The following is a 22,347-nucleotide window of genomic DNA, read 5'->3' as shown; positions in this document are numbered from 1 at the left end:
CTTTTTTTCCTTTTCTTTTTATTATTTTACTTTAAGTTCTTGCTTTTGTTTTTGTTTTTTTCTCCACGTATGTCTTTTGTATCTTATTGGAATATATTTCAAAATTATTTATTAAAAATCTCAATTTTGTTGTTTTTTTAAATGACTAACTTGATCATATCAGTATTGGAATGTTTGTATTTGTCTCAAGTGAAAGTGAATTTTAGGTATTTCCAATTTGTATATTGTGGAAAATATTTTTTAATACCTAAATTTGACCTCCAGAATTGGCAGGATTAGGAGCACAGAAATAGAGGCTTGTTAACAAGTAGAATCTAAAGACTTCTGTTGTCCATTATGCAACTAATGAACTGGAAAATTGACCTATGGAGTATATGAAAAATAATATTTTTTTCTGTGTCCTTACCTTGTTTGACCGACTGCAGTGGTTACATATGTGTCCTAACTGGCTTGTCTGAGTATTTCTGTTTAACACAAGTCCAGAGGGAACTGGGAACACATATTTACATATCAACTGGAGCATGGCTTAGATGTTTAAGGGTTTTTTTCTTTAATGTACGTTTTTGTGCTTTCGCAGCTCTTGGTAGTGATTTAGCATCTGCTCCCTAAGTTTGTTTCTATTTGGGGAAGTCATTTGGTTTTTGTTTGGTTAATGCAGATGAATACTATATACAGAGGCAAGAGGAAAAAAGGGAAAAGAAAGACAGAATTCTTTAAGCATGTAAGGATGTGCATCAAGAATTTCAAAGACTCTTCGAACAGATGTAGAGGGGTGGGGAAACAGCAAATTTGAATCCTTTCAACTGTGACATTTTCTTCTAATGAAGAACAGCTTGAAAGCTGTAATTTTGAGAGTGTTGCAGTATTTTGAAGTCAGACACTTAGCACATTTTTAAAATAGTGGTGGGATTTAAATGGTTTTTTTCCATCTTAAGTGGAATTAAGCATTTTTGGCTATCATCTTATCTTGATAGTTCTGAGTCTGAGAATGAACACCAGAGAGCATTTAAAATGCGGATAGGCCATGGCAGCATCTCTTTTTTGTGCTTTATCTCCATTGTTTTCAAGATATATGGAGGTATTTTTTGTCGTTTTTAAACAGAAACAGTGAATTTTCTATTTCTAGTTATTCACAAATGACCTTAAATTAATTTGTTATTTTTATATTTTGCAGTACATTTTTATACCTGAAATTCCTGGTGGTGTGGGCACTTGTCCTCCTAGCCGATTTTGTCCTGGAGTTCAGATTTGAATACCTGTGGCCATTCTGGCTTTTCATCAGAAGCGTCTATGATTCCTTCAGATACCAGGGACTGGTATGTTTACTAATACACGTTTTCCGTGTGTGGGGACCGTTCAGCTGTTTAAAATAGATGTTATTAGCAATAGTCAGGTGACTATGTTAGGATTAGCTTATAGGGTCCGTTAACTGAAATTGACCTCTAAACTATTTTGTCTAAACCCATTGATCAAATAGTTACATTTTCTCCTCCTGTCCCATTCCAGTGAAACAGAACAGTGGAGGAAGCAATAATTACTCAGGCTTTTGGAGGGTGGCAACCTAGTCTGGGGATGGCATCCCCTCCCCTTCCATTTCCCGTTGCAACCAATAAAGGCCGTTCCTACCTTTAAAAAAAAAAAAAAGATTGCTCAGTCCTGCTTTGAAGTGTTTGTGGGTTCCCTGTTGCTAGGTTAGTGATTGGATTTGAGTTAGAGTAGTGTTTCAAACGTTTTGGTCTCAGGGCCCCTTTTCACTCTTAAAAACTATTGAGGACTCCAGAGAGCCTTTGTTAATGTGGGTTATATCTGTCCAGATTTACTGTATTATAAGTTAAAACTGAGAAAAATTTAAAATACATACTTATTAACTCACTTAAACATAATAGGCCCATTACATGTTAATAGAAATTACATTTTTAAGTGAAAAATAGCTATATTTTCTAAAACAAACAATATAGAACAGTGGCTCTATTTTTGTAAATCTCTAATATCTAGCTCAATGGAAGACACCTACATTCTCATAGCTGCTTCTGAAGTCGGTCTGTTACTGTATCACATGTCATGTAACTTACAGAAAATTCCACCATATGCATGAGTGAGTATAAAAAAGGCAGATAACATCTTAGTATTGTTATGAAAATAGTTTTAACCTCAAAGAGCCTTTGGAGGGATCTCAAAGATACCCCAGAAATCCCCAAACCACATTTAGACAGCTGCTAGATTGGAGCAAGCATAGGCCTGGGCTTGTTCCCTTGATTAATGTGTTAATTCTGTTGTGTTCTACAGCCACATCTTAAAACTATAACTTTCCCACCCAGGCCTGGTGCTTTGGTCAGAGCAAATCCATACTTTAAAAAGATGGTTTCGGCTCATGTTCTATTGGCGATTGTGGTGTCCAGAGGAAAACTACATTCTTAAAATTATTATTAGGTTGGTGCAATTACTTTTGCCCCAATTACTTTTGCACCGACCTAATAGCATCAGTATATGTCTTACTAATATTATGGTTCATCTGTGCTCCAGAAAGCCTGTCTTTTAAGAATGAAGCTTTTTAGGAATGGTTTGTGAGGAGAGAGAAGACTTTTCTGTATTAAAATTCTAGTTTTTTCAGGGCTGGACCTGGTGGTTCACGCCTGTAATCCCAGCACTTTGGGAGGCAGAGGCGGGCGGATCACAAGGTCAGGAGATTGAGACCATCCTGACTAACATGGTGAAACCCCGTCTCTACTAAAATTACAAAAAATTAGTTGGGCCTGGTGGCACATGCCTATAGTCACAGCTACTCAGGAGGCTGAGGCAGGAGAATTGCTTGAACCTGGGAGGTGGAAGTTGCAGGGAGCCAAGATCGCACCACCGCACTCCAACGGGGGTGACAGAGTGAGACTCCATCTCCAAAACAAAAAAAAAAATTCCAGTTCTTTTAGGTAACCCACATTTATTTGGAATCCAAACGAATTCACTGTGGGCCCACCTCAGTTCATTCTGATCCAGTTCTTTTCCATGATTTGAGGACCATAAAGTAGTAGTATTCTTTAATGCTAAAGTAACCAGTACTTTTTTATTTTATTTTTTTTGAGACGGAGTCTCACTCTGTCGCCCAGGCTGGAGTGTGCAACGCGCAAGCTCACTGCAAGCTCCGCCTCCCGGGTTCACACCATTCTCCTGCCTCAGCCTCCCGAGTAGCTGGGACTACAGGTGCCTGCCACCTCGCCCGGCTAAAGTTTTGTATTTTTAGTAGAGATGGGGTTTCATCGTGTTAGCCAAGATGGTCTCGATGTCCTGACCTCGTAATCCGCCCGCCTCTGCCTCCCAAAGTGCTGGGATTACAGGCGTGAGCCGTCGCACCTGGCCACCGCTACTTTTTATATGGTTGATTTTAAATGTTTAAAATCTCCTTTTGTGAATTTGCTCTATAGTTACCAAGTTATCTCTTAGCAGTTTCAATAATTTTGTCCAACATACATTTAACAACGCGTGGTTGAAAATAACAAGTTCTAAGATGTGTCTTTTATTTTGTTTTCTTTTTCCCTTTAGGCCTTCTCAGTATTTTTTGTTTGTGTAGCATTCACGTCAAACATAATATGCCTGCTGTTCATCCCCATACAGTGGCTTTTTTTTGCTGCCAGCACATATGTATGGGTTCAGTACGTATGGCACACAGGTAAGTCTTAATGATTGCTTAGATAGATAGAAATCTTAGATTCAAATTTTTTAATGTGGTTATTTCTTTGGATACATTATTTAGAGTTGAGTTTAATGTGGACATTTTAAAGTTTTCTTAATAGATTATAATATACCTTCAAAAATATATATCTTTTTTCATTATTTGAATCAAAACTTTAAGTTGTTATGATTTGATATTTCAGTTACAGACATTGCAGGTACCAACTCTCACTCTGAATATATCTTTTTTTAAAAAAATAGTTGGAGTGATTTCTATCTAGGTATACTTGAAGATAGCCATGAGCCAAAAAAGAAAAAAATGTTCATGGAATTTCATCATTGAAAGGAATGTCATTTAGATGAACCCTTAATTTGGCACAAGAATCCCCACGGCATCCCTGGCACATGGTGGTTTTACCTGTCATGGAAAACCTACAGTAACAAGGAACTTACCTACCATTCCTGGTACCCTACTCTGTTTTTGGGAGGTATAAAATAAAGTTCTTCCTCATATTAGCCAGAATTTTCTTCCTTACGTTTTGACCCAGTATATCTTAACTGTTTCTGGGCTTGTTGATTCCTTTTTAAAAGTTTCTATTGGCCGGGCGTGGTGGCTCAAGCCTGTAATCCCAGCACTTTGGGAGGCTGAGACGGGCGGATCACGAGGTCAGGAGATCGAGACCATCCTGGCTAACACGGGGAAACCCCGTCTCTACTAAAAAATACAAAAACTAGCCGGGCGAGGTGGCGGGCACCTGTAGTCCCAGCTACTCCAGAGGCTGAGGCAGGAGAATGGCGTGAACCCGGGAGGCGGAGCTTGCAGTGAGCTGAGATCCGGCCACTGCACTCCAGTCCGGGTGACAGAGCGAGACTCCGCCTCAAAAAAAAAAAAAAAAAAAGTTTCTATTTATTTATTTTTTTTAAGATGGGGTCTCACTATGTTGCCCAGGCTGGACTTGAACTCCTGGGCTCAAATGATCCTCCCACCTCAGCCTCCTAAGTATCAGGACTAAGCCACAGCTTGCTGATTTCTTAGAGGATCTAAAGAGGTTTTCCCAGAAAAGTACAAGGAAATGTGTAAAACTTTTCCTTAAAATGTCAAGGGGGACAGGCGCAGTGGCTCACGCCTGTAATGCCAGCATTTTGGGAGGCTGAGGCGGGCAGATCACCTGAGGGCAGGAGTTTGAGACCAACGTGGCCAACATGGCGAAAGCCTGTCTCTACTAAAAATACAAAAATTAGCTGCGTGTGGTGGCGCATGCCTGTAATTCCAGCTACTTAGGAGGCTGAGGCAGGAGAATCGCTTGAACCTGGGGGGCAGAGGTGGCAGTTAACCAAGATCACACCACCGCACTCCAGCCTGGGTGACAGAGCGAGACTCCATCTCAAAAGACACAGAAGAAACAAAACAAAAAACATTAAGGGACCTACCAGACCATCCCCTCAATCCCAAACATTGAACCTCTGCATTAGAGCCACACTGAATGAATGTGATCTCCCTTCCATGTTAACATTTCTTTAGAGATTTAAAGACACTGTCGTAACCTCTTAAGTCTTTTCTGTAGGCAAGAACACCTCTGGTTTCATCAGCTTTTCCTTATTATTTTAAGCACTCTTACCCTCCTAGTCTGCCTACCTCAGTGGTTCTCTACACTGTTGCAGGTGTATTCTGACTAGAGTAGAGCTCCCTACTTCTTAGAGCTGTACTTCCATTACTTCAAACTAAGATCAGATGAGATACTTTGACAGCCTCAGCCCACTGTGAAAGCCAGAGTTTGGTATGCACTAGGATTTGAGGATTGGCTGTCAGAATCAAACTTGTCTGCAAAGCTGCATGAAACTTGATTCTTGGGCCCAGCTACAACCTTTAGGATTTAGACAAGAGAGGGAGCACCAAATAATAAAAGCTGTCTGGACCAACATTCATTCTCTTCTCAGAACTGCTAAGATGATGATGTTGGCCCATGTAGAAAACACAATAGAGCTCTGTTTTTTGAAGTATCTGCTATGAATGAGCATGCTTTTCTCCATGTTTTACACTCTTTCATATCTGACTTGATTTATAAGCTACTATGAAGGTTCCTTAGTCTGCTTTCCTCTAATTAAAGTGATTTTTCTTCCCACCAGTTTTTAATTTGTATTTCCTTATCCTGGGCCTCAGTTTCGAGTGAGCTGCCTTTTATACTTGTCACTTCTCTGTTATATAAAGGTGGAGTAATCTAAATAATGGCTAAAGAACCTTCCACCTCAAATATTCTGTGACTCTGATAAGCTGTGGCGATTTCTTAAATTTCTTCTTCTTTTTTTTTTTTTTTTTTTTTTTTTTGAGACAGAGTCTTGCTCTGTTGCCCGGGCTGGAGTGCAGTGGCCAGATCTCAGCTCACTGCAAGCTCCGCCTCCCGGGTCCACGCCATTCTCCTGCCTCAGCCTCCGGAGTAGCTGGGACTACAGGCGCCCTCCACCTCGCCTGGCTAGTTTTTTTGTATTTTTAGTAGAGACGGGGTTTCACCGTGTTTGCCAGGATGGTCTCGATCTCCTGACCTCGTGATCTGCCCGTCTCGGCCTCCCAAAGTGCTGGGATTACAGGCTTGAGCCACCGCGCCTGGCCTCTTAAATTTCTTTAGTAATATCTTAGTAGTGGAGAAAAAACTAACCATATAACTATTAATAGAACCTATTGGGAACTGGTTCAGTGGGTGACCCACAGGGCAGCAGTGTAGCTAAAGTCATAAAATACTACTGGCCCCTCTTTAGCCCTAGGCTCAGAAATGAATATGGGAATAGCTAAGTTATGAAATATGTTTTAATTTGGGATGACTAGTGCTTAAACAAATGAAACAAAAAATTGCTTTTATTGGGCTGACAAAGATGAGTGCAATTTCTGTAACTTGGGGTAGTTTTTCTTACAGTTGTTAAAATTTAAAATTATTTCCTGATAATATTAGGAATGGTTGATGAAATTATGTATGAGTATAAAGAATAATATTGTAGCATAAGCTTTTTTCCTGGTGGTTAAGAGGGGAAAAAAACAGGATATAAAACTATGTACAATATGATTATTATACTTGCTCAAAAAGGCTTTCAGTGTGATTTTGTTTATTTCATAGATGTAGAATACAGGTATTTTGTCTAATTTTTCTATTTTTTCTGTAATGTGCTTATTGTGTTTTTTTAACCTTATAAATTAATATAGAGAATAGGGCAGATAAATATTTGAAAATGCATTTTGAAATGATTTTGAAAATGCATTGTCCTGTGTGTTCCTGTTTTTCCTCCTGCGTTGTGAAAATACCTATTTTTGGGCTGGGCACGGTGACTCACACCTACAGTCCCAGCACTTTGGGAGGCCAAGGCAGATGGATCATTTGAGTTCAGGAGTTCAAAACCAACCTAGCCGAAATGGCGAAACTCGTCTCTACTAAAAATACAAAAATTAGCCGGACATGGTGGCGTGTGCCTGTAATCTCAGCTGCTCAGGAGGCTGAGGCAGGAAAATCGCTTGAATCTGGGAGGTGGAGGTTGCAGTGAAGTGAGATTGTGCCACTACACTCCAGCCTGGGCAACAGAGCCAGACTGTGACTGTCTAAAAAAAAAGAAAAGAAAAGAAAAAGAAAAGGAAAAAAATAAAATATCTGTTTTTGTTGTGTTAAATTCTTAAGAATGGTTGAGACCGTTAGCTGGCTTCACAGAGCATCCAGTGTCAACTTCACTCAGGGACTAGGACTAGGACTAAGGGAGGTTCTCCTCAGAAGCAGATTTAGTACTGTCTCTGAACTTGGGCCCAGTTTGTTTAGACTCTGGGGTTTACTCTTCAACAAAACGAGGAGGTTAGACAAAATAATCTTCCTAGTTTCAAGATACTATGATTTTTCTTTAGTTTCCAAAGATCCTTAGCAAAAAGTCACTGATTTTTTCCCACTCGTGCCCATGTAGTCCACATTCATAAATACCCCATCATTAGTCATGTCCTGATATAGATGGACCTAGCCTGCAGATTTTGATTCTAAAAGCCAATGGACATTTGCCTTTATTTGCGTCTTATTTTGTTGCAAGTTGCTTTTTCCTCCCATGAAAATTGTTTTTAATTACAAAAGGAATATGAGTTTGTGCTTTAGAAAAAAATTTTTCGAACAGTACTTAAGTGTCAGAAACATTTCTTTGTCCTACAACTTGTTCTTACTTACGGATTTTATTTTATTTTTTATTTTATTTGTTTATTTTTGAGACGGAGTCTTGCTCTGTCGCCCAGGCTGGAGTGCAGTGGCCGGATCTCAGCTCACTGCAACCTCCGCCTCCTGGGTTCAAGCAAATCTCCTGCCTCAGCCTCCCAAGTAGATGGGACTGCAGGCATATGCCACCACACCCGGCAATTTTTTTTTTTTTTTGTATTTTTTTAGTAGAGACAGGGTTTCACTGTGTTAGCCAGGATGGTCTCGATCTCCTGACCTCGTGATCCGCCCATCTCGGCCTCGCAGAGTGCTGGGATTACAGGCTTGAGCCGCTGCGCTGGGCCGGATTTTATTTTTTTTATGTCATTCCGTGACAGTGCAGATCTTCCTCATTCTTTAGGAAACCTTCAACATATTTCATTGTATAGATTTATCATAAAGTTTCCTCTTGATGAACATTTAAATTCTAAATTTTTGCTTTTGCAAATAATATTATGGTGAATTTTTATTTTTATTTTTTTTGAGGTGAAGTCTCGCGCTGTTGCCCAGGCTGGAGTGCAGTGGTGCAATCTCGGCTCACTGCAACCTCCACCTCCTGGGTTCAAGCAAATCCTCTGCCTCAGCCTACTGAGTAACTGGAATTACAGGTGTGCGCCCCCATGCCCAGCTAATTTTTATATTTTAGTAGAGATAGGGGTTTCACCTTGTTAGGCTGGTCTTGAACTCCTGACCTCGTGATCCGCCCACCTCGGCCTCCCAAAGTGCTGGGATTACAAGCATGAGCCACCATGCCTGGCCCTACAGTGAATTAATTAATTAATTTATTAATTTATTTATTTGAGACGGAGTTTTGCTCTTGTTGCCCAGGCTAGAGTGCAGTGGTGCAATCTCAGCTCACTGTAACGTCTGCCTCCCAGGTTCAAGCGATTCTCCTGCCTTAGTCTCCCAAGTAGCTGGGATTACAGGCACCTACCACCATGCCTGGCTAATTTTTGTATTTTTAGTAGAAACAGGGTTTTGCCATGTTGGCCAGGCTGGTCTTCAACTCCCAGCCTCAGGTGATCCGCCCTCCTAGGCCTCCCAAAGTGCTGGGATTAAAGGCGTGAACCACTACACCCAGCCCAGTGAATATTTTTTATATATTTATCTCTAGGCTCTTTTATGTTTCTATAGGGTAGATTCTTACAAGTGGAATTTCTGGGCCGGGTGTGGTGGCTCACACCTGTAATCCCAGCGCTTTGGGAGGCCAAGGCAGGCGGATCACAAGGTCAGCAGATCAAGACCATCCTGGCTAACATGGTGAAACCCCCTCTCTACTAAAAATACAAAAAATTAGCCAGTCGTAGTAGTGGCGGGCGCCTGTAGTCCCAGCTATTCGTGAGGTTGAGACAGGAGAATTGCTTGAACCCAAGAAGCGGAGCTTACAGTGAGCCGAGATCGCGCCACTGCACTCCAGCCTGGGCGGCAGAGCGAGACTCAGTCTCAAAAAAAAATAAAAAATAAAAAAAGTGGAATTTCTGGGTAAAGGAAAGCTGCAGGTATTTAAATTTAAATGCCAAATTGCCATCTAAAATAGTTGCCCCAATTTATATTATTGCCAAGTATGAAAATGAACCTTTCCCCATACCCTCCCTGTGCTATTATCTGTCTTTAAAAATTTTATCTAATAGTTAAGAAAATGGAATCTGATTGTTTTAATTTGTATTTCTCTGATCAGTAGTTAACATCTTTTTGTATGTTTTTTAGCCATCTATAGTTCTTCTTTTGTGACTTGTAAATTATTTTCTTCAGTTACCTTTTATTGATTTGTGGGAGCTCTTTGTATGTCAGGGCTATGAATCCTTTATTTTACATACATTGTAAATATTTTTTGCCAGGATGTTTGTCTTTTATTTTTGTCAGTGATTCTGTGGAATCACTTGTCATATAAAAGCTTTCAGTTTGGATCAGTTTGCCTTAGTTTAGGTGAAGATCTTAATGACAGTTACTGTCGTTGAATTAGTCTCCCAAACAATCCATCTGTTAGTTACTATATCATTCATTCATGCTTGCCTCTCTGCTGCTTTCCCACAGAAAGGGGAGTGTGTTTGCCTACAGTGTCTCTCTGGATCCTCTTTGTTTATATTGAAGCAGCCATTAGATTTAAAGATCTCAAAAACTTTCATGTAGACCTTTGTCGTCCATTTGCTGCTCACTGGTAAGTATTACATAAATTGTTTGTGTGTGTGTATATGTATATGTGTGTGTATGTGTATATATATATATATATATATATACACACACACACACACATACATATATATATATATATATTTTTAGACGGAGTCCCACTTTGTCACCCAGGCTGGAATGCAGTGGCATGATCTTGGTTATGCAACCTCTGCCTCCTGGCTTCAAGCGATTTTCCTGCCTCAGTCTCCCAAGTAGCTGGGATTACAGGCGCGTGCCACCATGCCTGGCTAATTTTTGTATTTTTAGTAGAGACAGGGTTTCATCATATTGGCCAGGCTGGTCTCGAACTCCTGACCTCAAGTAATCCACCTGCCTCGGCCTCCCAAAGTGCTGGGATTATAGGCATGAGCCACCGCACCCAGCCAGTATTATATTCTTTATCTATAATTCATTTCACTGTAGAATATTAAGTTCAACTGTAAATTTATTCTTAGAAAGTTTACATGGACCCAGAAAGCAGTACAGCATGGTTGGAAAGAGCAGATGAGTGAATCCCAGCTCTGTTCCCTGACAGCTGTGTTGCCTTGTGTGTGTCATTGCCTCTAAGCCATGGTTTTCTTACCTGCCTCTCTGGGTCATGGGAAAAAGGAACTGAAGTGATACATCTAAAGTATTCAACCTAATGCCAAGCACATAGGTGTCTGATGAATGTTAGCTATGTTTATTATAATCAGGTAAGATTCCAGAAGGTCTTGTTGAAATATATGGCTGTTTCATGAAACTTAAAATAATTTAGAATTTCCTTAGCCTATTTATGAAAGTAAGATAATATTATTAATAATTTTTGAATGAATATTATTTCTCTTTATAACATGCTAATGAATATTAAGATATTATTAATTATTCATCTTAACCATGAAGCATTTTTGAAAAAATGAGCTTGATTCTTATTTATATCTGTTGTGGAACTCCACCTAATGTATGTTTCTCCTAAACACACCAATTTTTACTAATATTTATGGCAGAAACCAAAATAAATAGTAATCAACTAAAAAAATACTGTTTCTAGTATTTTTAGTCTTTTTACAAACAAATTAAATGAACTTGGTCAATAAAACATGTCACCGTAAGTTTATAGTGAGACCACATTTAGCCTAATTATAAATTGATACATTTTCATGTTAGTGAAACCTATACGGGCTTGACAGTGTTTGCAGAGGCTTTGAAATGTTGTTAGGCAAGCTGATAAGTTCAAGGAAAATATTTAACTTTCTATCCCAGAGATTAGAGTTCTAAGTACAGCTGGTTGAATTTGGTGATACAAATCAAATGTTGGCACTGATCATATCAGATACTTATTTAAATGATTCTTGAATTTATGTAAGACAGAATTTATATATGACAGAGTGTTTATGAACCAGTCTTCAAGAAATAGCTGGTGGCAGTACCCCTCAGGCAGCAAGAAGATTAAGTTAAAGTAGTCACCTGAATTTGACCCTGCCTTCTAGTATTAAAAATCAAATGATGTTCTTGTGATTTTTTTTTTTTAACACTTAAACGTTTACTTTTGGCTACCCATAAAGTCTCTACCCTTTTAGTTTTCAAAAGCATACAGGCCAGGCGTGGTGGCTCACACCTGTAATCCCAGCACTTTGGCAGGCCAAGGTGGATGGATCACCAGGTTGAGAGATCGAGACCATCCTGGCCAACATGGTGAAACTCTGTTTCTACTAAAAACACAAAAATTAGCTGGGCATGGTGGTGCAGGCCTATAGTCCCAGCTACTCGGGAGGCTGAGTCAGGAGAATCACTTGAACCTGGGAGGCGGAGGTTGCAGTGAGCCAAGATCGCGCCACTGTACTCCAGCCTGGGCAACAGAGCAAGACTCCATTTCAAAAAAAAAGAGGGTATAGATAGATGCCTAAGTTCTAATGCATAAGGTAGTTCTTCAGTATTTCTTCAAAGGCTTTAGCTACTGTATCTGACAGTCAGCTGTGGTGACTCCTTGAATTAATTTGAAGAATGCCAAAGTCTAATGGAAATTGTCCTCTTATGGTCTAGCAGTCCTGTTGTTCCTGGGGATTTTGTTCTGTGTGCCAGTTGCTTCTGATTTCCACAGTGGACATTACATTTATTTGTGTGTCTAGTGAATGCTATTCTCAACTACCATCATCAATTAGAATTTATCTTTAAATTTTAAGCCATAGGTATTCTCATGTGCTTGAGATACACGTGGTTCATTTTAAACCTGCAATTACTGGCTGGATTGTCTTCTTTCTAGTATTGGGTACCCTGTGGTAACTTTGGGCTTTGGCTTCAAAAGTTACGTAAGCTACAAAATGCGGTTAAGGAAGCAAAAAGAAGTACAAAAAGAGAATGAGTTTTACATGCAACTTCTTCAACAAGCTCTCCCTCCAGAGCAACAGATGCTACAAAAGCAAGAAAAAGAGGCCGAGGAAGGTAGGTCTTTACCCTAAAGCTGTTGGCTTAATAGGCTAGTCATTATTTTGTCTCTTGGTAGAATTTTCTTTTCTGGAAAAGTAGCGAGGATTTTGTTTTTTTCTGTCTAATGGTGTTTCTCCTCATGGTCATTGTTTTGTTTGGTCAATGAAATACAGATTGTGAATGAAGTTTTTTGCATACTGTCTGAAGACTATGTGTTTAAATATGTTTATTTTATTATTTTAAAATATATTTATATCTTTTTAATATTTTAATTCTGATACTTTTTTTTTAATTTAGTTTTTTGAGACAGGGAGGGTCTCACTCTGTTGCCTAAGCCAGAGTGCAGCGGTAACAGTTATGGCACACTGCAGCCTCAAACTCCTGGGAGCAAAGTAATGCTCCCTCCTCAGCCTCCTGAGCAGCTGCTACCATAAGCACATGCCACTATGCCTGGCTAATTTTTTAAAATTATTTTTTTGTAGAGATGAGGTCTCATTGTGTTGTTCAGGCTGGTCTCGAACTCCTGATCTCAAACAGTCTTCCCACCTCTACCTCCTAAAGTACAGGGATTACAGGCATGAGCCATTATGCCTAGCCTGTTTTATATATTTTAAAATATATATTCTCAGCAACAAAATAGTATGGAACTATGTGAATTGGTAATTGAAGCAAGTCAAGAACCAAAGTATAAGCACAATGGAGATGTAGACATGTAGAATTGAACTTTAGAAGCCAGATGTCTTCTGAATAGAGCCAAGATGGATAGGTCGTATTCTAAATGCTTTGTATAATGTAATGCAGATTTTAAATTGAACCATTTCTAATGGAATCTCTCTCATGGGCATTTGACCAATAGAAATAGATAATTGGCAGTAACTGGTTTCCATTGGTTTGAGAGTTGAAAGTTTGAGGTCATGTTTTTATATATTTCAAAATTATCTTTTTGTCTGATGTGGTACAAAAATATCTCTTCAAGTAGATTTTAATAAATTGGAATGTGTAGACCCGATACACAAAATTCTTTCTGAGTGGTCTGGTGAAGGATACAGACTTCCTTATTACCTCAACACTAGAGTCCAGAAAAAGGATAGATGTCCTGTATCCTAAAATTATTCCTCTTCTTTTGTTTCATTTAACCTCTTTCTTTTCAGTAAAGTTATTAGCAGTTCATTTACTCCAGGTACTTAAAAAATATGACTTCTTAGGATCTACCTTTGTCCTCTCACCTCAGTGATAGGCGAGTTTGATTTGACTAATACACAAAGTGTGACCTAATTATAAAACCCTGATCTTGTTTTCAAGACTAGACCTTTAGTGGCCATCATTTTCATAAATGATGGTGATTTTCTAAATGTGGAGTTTCTTAAATGTATTTGGATTTTCTTCTGTTTTTTTCCTACATCTTATAGTAAATTATGAGGATTTGCTTCTTGATTAGCGTAATGTACTGTGGTTATTACTTCTAAATGAGTGTGCAAACTAATGTGAATTTCTTAAGTGTAGATAATAGTTTGTTGAATTAATCTGTGTTGTTAAAAAACTAAATATTCCGGTGTGGGCTTTTTGTTTGTTGGTTTGTTTTTGGTATTGTAGCAGCCAAAGGATTACCTGATATGGATTCTTCGATCCTTATACACCACAACGGAGGTATCCCAGCCAACAAAAAACTCTCCGCAACTTTGCCAGAGATAGAATACCGAGAAAAAGGAAAAGAAAAGGACAAGGATGCCAAAAAACACAACCTTGGAATAAATAACAACAATATTCTACAACCTGTAGACTCTAAAATACAAGAGATTGAGTATATGGAAAACCATATCAATAGTAAAAGATTAAATAATGATCTTGTGGGAAGTACAGAAAATCTCTTGAAAGAGGACTCATGCACTGCTTCCTCAAAAAATTACAAAAATGCCAGTGGAGTTGTGAACTCCTCACCTCGAAGTCATAGCGCCACAAATGGGAGCATTCCTTCCTCATCTAGTAAAAATGAGAAGAAGCAGAAATGCACTAGCAAGAGCCCAAGTACACACAAGGACTTAATGGAAAACTGTATTCCTAATAATCAGCTAAGCAAACCAGACGCACTGGTAAGGTAAGTGCGCATGCTGTGTCCTAACACTTTCCAGTAAGCTTGACATACTCTCGACATACTCCCATATGGGCCTGTAGGGATTGTTTGTAATCAGATACTGTGACTAGTGACATGTGGTGTTTTACATGAGTTTGTTGGCCACCTTGTGTTATTGTGTTGAAGCATTGACTTCAGCTACTTCCAGTGTTCTGAATAAGGAGTGACAGTGATTACTTCCCACATGTGACAAATTGACCTGTAACTTGATTCTTCTAGTAGTGTTGAAAGGCACTTCTTTGGTCCTTGTCCTTTTCTCTTTGCATGTCCAAAGTTCTTTTGGCATAAACACAAAAAGAAGAGTTTGTGCTTGTTCATGCAAATCTCTGTCAAACAGATACACATTGCAGGAGAGGGGTGAGAAAGTTGTCCTTACTACTTTGTGCTTGTTTTATTTTTCTGTTTGTTTTTAAAATATGAATTATCCTAGATTACTCTGGGAAAGTTAGGTTTGAAAAGCAATTTCTTTCACAAAAATCCATGGACAAACAAAGTGTTAGTCGTGGAGTTTAATTAGGAATGTTCCTTTTCTCATTTTAATTAAATGAATTTTTTTTTTTTTTTTGAGATGGAGTCTTGCTCTGTCGCCCAGGCTGGCTCACTGCAACCTCCGCTTCCTAGCTCCAAGTGATTCTCCTGCCTCAACCTCCCGACTAACCGGGATTACAGGTGCTTGCCACCACACCCAGCTAATTGTTTTGTATTTTTAATAGAGACAGGATTTCATCATGTTGGCCAGGCTGGTCTCAAACTCCTGACCTCAGGTGATCCACCCACTTCGGCCTCCCAAAGGGCTGGGATTACAGATGTGAGCCACTGTGCCTGGCCATAAAAGAACAACATTGTCTTATTATGTTGACTGGCTCAGACTTAATTTTACTGGATTTTATGTGGCTTATGTTAGGCAAACACAAATATGTTGCTTTCACCTCAGATCTTTAATTTGGAAACTGAGATCTAAACTGGAACTTTTTTGTGTGTATGTAACTCAAGAGGGCAATTGAAACTCTCCTCTTCCAGTAAGTTATATTCCTCTTCCTCTGGCTTGCTTTAGGCAGCCCTTTAGGCAATCCATTTATTCTAGGAAGGAGGCTTTCCAGCATTATAAATGGTATAAACTAGATTATTAATTTGTTTTAATTTTCTGATTGGCAGTTAAACTAAGCGAGGTATATTTGGCTTCTGATAATACAAGCTCTTGAGGTTTCACAGCCCCCAGGCTACTTTGGGAAGCATACTATTGCTGTTGCCTGGCTGGCATCCATATCCATTTGTTAGGACATTCTGGCCATTGTGCCCAGCAGAAAAACCACGTGGAAGAGAACCCTCCTCCAGATGCCCATGGGAGAAAGACCAATTAGTTGACCTTCTATTTCAGAAGGAATATCCCACAAATTCACTAAATGCTATACACGAAACATCTGTCACAGCTATTTACCATCTCCTACAAAATTTTTTTTTTTTGAGATAGGATCTCACTGTGTGTGGCCAGGCTGGAGTGTAGTGGCGTGATCACAGCTAACTGTAGACTCCACTTCCCCAGGCTCAAGTTTTCCTCCCACCTCATCCTCCTGTGTAGCCGGGACTACAGGCGCATGCCACTATGCCTGGCTAATTTTTAAAATATTTTGTAGAGAGGAGATCTCACCATGTTGCCCAGGCTGACCCAAGTTTAGTAATAGCAGTCAAACCACAATACTTTCTCTTTGCTGGTTGTTGCAGAGAAAGCAGTCAGAGCTCGGTCTTGTGCTACCATTGCCCTTGGGTCCCGGTTGTGATATTGACTGACTCTACTATCTGATCTGCTTTTAGTAGAGAAGTTCAAGGACTCAGATGGCTAATTGTCCAGTAAGCTGGGGATGATGACATGGGTCCAGTGCCCCCGTGCCTACACCTAAGGAGTATGCTTCTTCCTGTGGTCACTAATGCGTACTCTGCCTTGACCTGCAGTGCCCCAGGTATTACTCTGTTTTGGAGAACTACTTGCTTTCAAATGACTAATAGACAACATTATATTTAAGTAGGTTTATAAGCTCCCACAGTATTATTTTCAACTTTTAATGTTATAAAAAATAAGGAGATGATCTAAATATCTGATAATGGGAGAAATTTAAAATAAATTATGGTCCATCCATTTGATAAACTTTTAATATAGATATTATATAATCATACTTTTGAGCCATATTAAAGAATATGGGGAAGTATGTCAAAGCATTTCATGAACAAAGGAGAAAGCAATTTAATGAAAAACAATTTTTTCTAATATATGTAGAAAAATGATTTAAAGGGAAAAGAACCAAACTGTTAACAATAGTTGTTACCCCTTGATAATATTGGGCATTTATTTTTTCTTTTTATTTTCATACATTTTCACATTTTTCTATGATGAACAACAGTGAAGAATTTAAAAGGAAAGGCATCTATCTGAGCAGATTATCCAGCTTGGTTGGAGGAGGTCTTATCTTACTTCCTTCTGCCCTTCCTTAACTGTCTCCTCTGTTTCCTCTTGTTTGACTTCATGTATGTTTTGATCCGTATCAGTAAGACTGTGACTGATTCACACCTGACATGTTTGAGTTGTTAGCTAGAGAGTGGGTTTGTTATCCAGATGGAGAAGGCTGGACTCAGTGGTCTCTAAGATCCCTTCTGATGCAAACATACAGGGCTGACAGTATGTACATGAACTGTTTGCTTCTGCAGGCACAGTTGGGGTGGTGCACAGTTTCAGGCTGACGGACTTCCACAGGGATGCTTTAGTGATAAAATTAATCTCTTCTTTTTTTTTTTTTTTTAATTTTAGATTTAGGAGGTACACATGTGTTCATATGCAGGTTTGTTGCAAGGGCATATTGCATGAGGCTGAGTTTTGGGCTTCTATTGGTCCCATTACCTGGACAGTGAACATAGTACCCAATAGGAAGGTTTTTCAGCCCTTGACTGCCTCCCTCCCTTCCTCCTTTTCAAGTCCCTAGTGTCTGTTGTTCCAGTCTTTCTGTCCATGTGTCCCCAAGTTGATCTACCCTTTTCTAAGTGTTGAAGACAAAATTTGAAAACCAGTACTGTATTAACTAACCAGTAACTCTACTGTAATAATAGATTAATTACAGCACATTCTACAGCTATGTCTGTCTGAAAACTGTGGGTGAGAACTGCTATTTTTGAGCAACCAATTCAGTGACTTTTGGGGGGAAAGTTTATTACTGCTCCACCAGTTTCAAGGAGAATTCTTATAGCTTGATTTGGCTGTCCAGTTAAGGTTTGATGGCTATTCCTTGTAAAAGGGCAGGCAGTCTGGCAGGTCTTTATCAAGCTCTCTCAGCTCTAGGGATGTTCTTTAGTATGCTATATACCACGGGTTGCAACAGCACACAGGCCAGATCTGGCCCACTGCCTGTTTTTGTAAAAATAAATTTTACTGGAACACAGCCACTCTCATTCATTTACATTATATCAATGGCTGCTTTCGTGCTGCAGTGGCAGGGCTGAATGGCTGCCACAGAGACTAGGGCCTGCAAAGCTGAAAGTATATACTGTCTGGCCCTTTACAGAAAAAATGTGCTAACGTCCATTGTATAGCAGTCACTTGTTTTGAAGATCTTTCCCCCTTACTAGATTGTGAGCTCCACGGGGCGGAAGCTGGTTCTCTTCATTTTTAATATCTCTCTATAAAAGTAGAGTGCTTAGTGAATGTTGAATCAATGAATGATATATGGGAACAAGGAACTGGTTGAATGGAAGAAGCTCTGCTTTATGAGGAAATACAGGAGAATATGGAGCAGAAGGTGCTGGGTGGATTGCTAAGGTAAAGAAATGTGGAGGAAGGTGAGGAACCTGGGAATAAATAGGTGTTGCCTATAGGGTCCTTTCCTAGAAAGTTTGGGAACTTGCCAAAGCCAGTCCAGAGTGCTCTGTTGGTTTTAGAAACATATACCTTACAAAATGACCCTGTGTTCTGCCGGCTTGATTTCTGAATTATTTACCTAAGATATTTAAAAACAGACTTAATGTTGGAAGCCAAAAATGGTTTTGATTCCAACATGAGAAAAATTCTAGTCAAAAACAGAGAAATCAATGAGGAAGATCAGTTGTTTTAACTAAGTACTGAGTTGGAAAGGAATAATATAAATTAGAATAAGGTTGGTTTAAAATTTTTCCTCAATGGTCAATTAAAAATATTTTAAGTGTGAAAAAAGTCTTTACAATTTTAGATAAAAGAAAAAGAGAAAATAGTCCCACAATCATGACACAAATCACTGTTAAAATTTTGTTGTCTTCTCATAGGCTAATTATATATAATTGTCATCGTAGCATTTTATAGTGTTTTTTAAAATAGATCTTAATTTTTAGAACAGTTTTAGGTTCACAGAAAAATTGAGTGGAAGATACAGAGATTTCTCATATGCCTGCTGTCCCCACACATGCCTAGCCTTCCCATTGTCAGCATCCCTCACCAGAGTGGTGCATTTGTTACACAGACGAACCTCCATTGACACATCATCATCACCTAGTCCGTAGTTTACTTTAGGATTCATTCTTAGTGTTAAACAGTCTTATGGGTTTGAATAAATTTATAATGGCATGTATCTACCATTATAGTATACACAGTAGTTTTACTGCCCTAGAAATCCTCTGTGCTCCGTCCGTCCATCCCTCCTCCTCTCCCCTGACCCCTGGGAAGTGCTGATCTTTTCACTGTCTCTTTAGTTTTGCCTTTTCCAGAATGTCGTATGGTTGGAATCTTATTGCATAGCCTTTTCAGGTTGACTTCTTTTACTTAGTAATATGCATTTAAGAATCCTCCATGTCTCCTATAATTTCTTTTTCTTTTTCTTTTTCTTTTTTTTTTTTTTGTTGAGATGGAGTCTTACTCTTAGTCGCCAAGACTAGAGTGCAGTGGCGTGATCTCGGCTCACTGCAACCTCTGCCTCCCAGGTTCAAGCGATTCTCCTGCCTCAGCCTCCTGAATAGTTGGGATTACAGGCGGCCGCCACTACACCCGCTAATTTTTGTATTTTTCGTAGAGATGGGGTTTTGCTATGTTGGCCAGGCTGGTCTTGAACTCCTGACCTCAGGTGATCCGCCTGCCTAGGCCTCCCAAAGTTCTGGGATTACAGGTATGAGCCGCCGCACCCGCCTGTAATTTCTGTCCCCACCCCCCCTTCCCCCCCCCGAAATGGAATCTTGCTCTTGTCGCCCAGGCTGGAGTGCAAGGCATGATCTCGGTCCACTGCAACCTTCACCTCCCGGGTTCAAGTGATTCTCCTGGCTCAGCCTCCAGAGTAGCTTGGATTACAGGCACCCGCCACCATGCCTGGCTAATTTTTTGTATTTTTAATAGAGACGGTTTTTTAGTAGAGATGGAGTTTCGCCATGTTAACCAGGCTGGTCTTGAACTCCTGACCTCAGGTGATCCAGCCACCTCAGCCTCCCAAAGTGCTGGAATTACAGGCATGAGGCACTGCGCCTGGGCAATTTTTTTTTTTTTTTTTAAATATAGAGACAGGAACTCACTATGTTGCCCAGGCTGGTCTTGAACTCCTCCTGTGCTCAAGTGATCCATCTGCCCCGGCTTCCCAAAGTTCTGGGATTACAGGCATGAGCCATCATGCCCAGCCCACTCTGTGTCTTTTCCTGGCCTAATAGCTCATTTCTTTTTAGTACTGAATAATATTGTGTTGTCTGGATATATCGCAAGTTTGTCCATTCACCTGCTGAAGGACATCTTGGTTTTTTCCAAGTTTTGGCAATTATAAATAAAGCTGTAAACATCTGTGTGCCGGTTTTGGGGTGGACATAAGTTTTCATCTTTGAATAAATTCCAAGGGGCACAGTTGCTGGATCATAGAGTGTATTTAGTTGTAAGAAACTGCCACAATGTCTTTGACAGTGGCTAGACCATTTCGCATTCCTACCAGCAGTTAATGGGAGTTCCTGTAAATCCTGGCCAGCACTTGGTATTGTCAGTGTTCTGGATTTTGGCCACCCTCATAGGTGGATAGTGGTATCTCGTTTTTTTTTTTTTTTTTTTTTTTGAGATGGAGTCTCACTCTGTCGCCCAGGCTAGAGTGCAGTGGCCGGATCTCAGCTCACTGCAAGCTCCACCTCCTGGGTTTACGCCATTCTCCTGCCTCAGCCTCCCGAGTAGCTGGGACTACAGGCACCCACCACCTCGCCCAGCTAGTTTTTTGTATTTTTCAGTAGAGACAGGGTTTCACTGTGTTAGCCAGGATGGTCTCGATCTCCTGACCTCATGATCCGCCCATCTCGGCCTCCCAAAGTGCTGGGATTATAGGCTTGAGCCACCACGCCTGGCCGGTATCTCATTGTTTTAATTTGTATTTTCCTGATGACATATGATATGATGTTACATCTTTTTATATGCTTGTTTACCATCTGTGCATCTTTTTTTGGTGAGGTGTCTGTTAAAGTCTTAGCCCACTTTTAAAATTTGTATAAATTCATGGGGTACAAGTGCAATTTTGTTACATGCATAGATTGTGTATTGGTCAAGTCAGGACTTTCACCCAAATAATACACATTTTACCTGCTAACCAACTTCTCATCATTGACCCTCCTTCCATCCCCTCACCTTTCCGAGTCTCCATTGTCTATCATTCAACTCTCTGTGTCCATGTGTACACATTTTTTAGCACCCACTTAAGAGTATGAACATGTAATTTCAGGCTTTTCGCGTCTGGCTTGTTTCACTTAATATAATGACCTCCATTTCTACCCATGTTGATGCGAAAGACGTAATTTCATTCTTTTTATGACTGAACAATATTCCGTTGTGTGTGTATACCACATTTTCTTTGTCCAGTCGTCCATTGATGGACACTTAGGTTGATTCCGTATCTTTGCTGTTGTGACTAGAGTGGTAGTAAACATACAAGTGCAGGTATATTTTTGATATATTGATTTCTTTTTCTTTGGGTAGCTAACCGGTAGTGGGATTGCTGGATCGAGTGGCAGTTTTACTTGTAGTTCTTTGAGAAATCTCCATACTGTTTGCCATAGAAGTTGTATTAATTTACATTCTCACCAGCAGTGTTTAAGGGTTTCCTTCTCTCCACATCCTTGCCAACATCTGTTATTTTTTGTCTTTTTGGTATTAGTTTGGCCCGTTTTATTTATTTATTTATTTTTGAGACAAAGTTTTACTCTTGTTGCCCAGGCTGGAGTGCAATGGTGCCATCTTGGCTCACTGCAACCTCCACTTCCTGGGTTCAAGCAATTCTCATGCCTCAGCCTCTCGAGTAGCTGGGATTACAGACATGCGCCACCATGCCTGGCTAATTTTGTGCTTTTAGTAGAGACAGAGTTTCTCCATGTTGGTCAGGCTGGTCTCAAACTCCCAACCTCAGGTGATTTGCCTGCCTCGGCCTCCCAAAGTGCTGGGATTACAGGCGTGAGCCACCGCGCCCGGCCAGTTCAGCCCATTTTAAAATCAGTGTGTTTGTTTTCTTGTTGTTGAGTTCTAAGAGTTCTTCCTGTATTTTTGGTAATAGTCCTTTATCAGATGCCTTTTACAAATGTTATACTTTCTCTCAGTCTGAGGCTTTTTATTCTCTTGACAGTGTCTTATAGAGCAGAAATTTTTATTTTAATGAAGTCTAGCTTATCAATTTTTTCTTTCATAGATCATGCCTTTATAGTTGTGTAGTTTTTGTGTCCTGCTTTTTTCTTTTTTTTTTTTGAGACGGAGTCTCGCTCTGTCGCCCAGGCTGGATGGAGTGCAGTGGCGCAATCTCAGCTCACTGCAAGCTC

General features: G+C 39.8%; 1 protein-coding gene across 1 annotated transcript in view; it reads left to right on the top strand.

Annotated features, from left to right (window-relative positions):
* Window positions 1-1,171: 1,171 nt before the first annotated feature.
* The window catches only part of TMEM57 (transmembrane protein 57), a 65,685-nt gene continuing 44,509 nt past the window's right edge, over window positions 1,172-22,347 (top strand). The window contains exons 1-5 of the mRNA XM_011955625.1: window positions 1,172-1,316; window positions 3,535-3,661; window positions 9,906-10,029; window positions 12,286-12,464; window positions 14,043-14,544. Of these exons, the coding sequence (XP_011811015.1) occupies window positions 12,344-12,464; window positions 14,043-14,544 (623 nt within the window). The 5' untranslated portion in view covers window positions 1,172-1,316; window positions 3,535-3,661; window positions 9,906-10,029; window positions 12,286-12,343. The remainder of the gene's footprint in view (window positions 1,317-3,534; window positions 3,662-9,905; window positions 10,030-12,285; window positions 12,465-14,042; window positions 14,545-22,347) is intronic.

The sequence above is a fragment of the Colobus angolensis genome, unplaced genomic scaffold (genome assembly GCF_000951035.1).
Source record: "Colobus angolensis palliatus isolate OR3802 unplaced genomic scaffold, Cang.pa_1.0 Scaffold4, whole genome shotgun sequence".
Classification (NCBI taxonomy): Eukaryota; Metazoa; Chordata; class Mammalia; order Primates; family Cercopithecidae; genus Colobus; species Colobus angolensis.
This window is presented reverse-complemented; position numbering and strand designations above follow the sequence as displayed.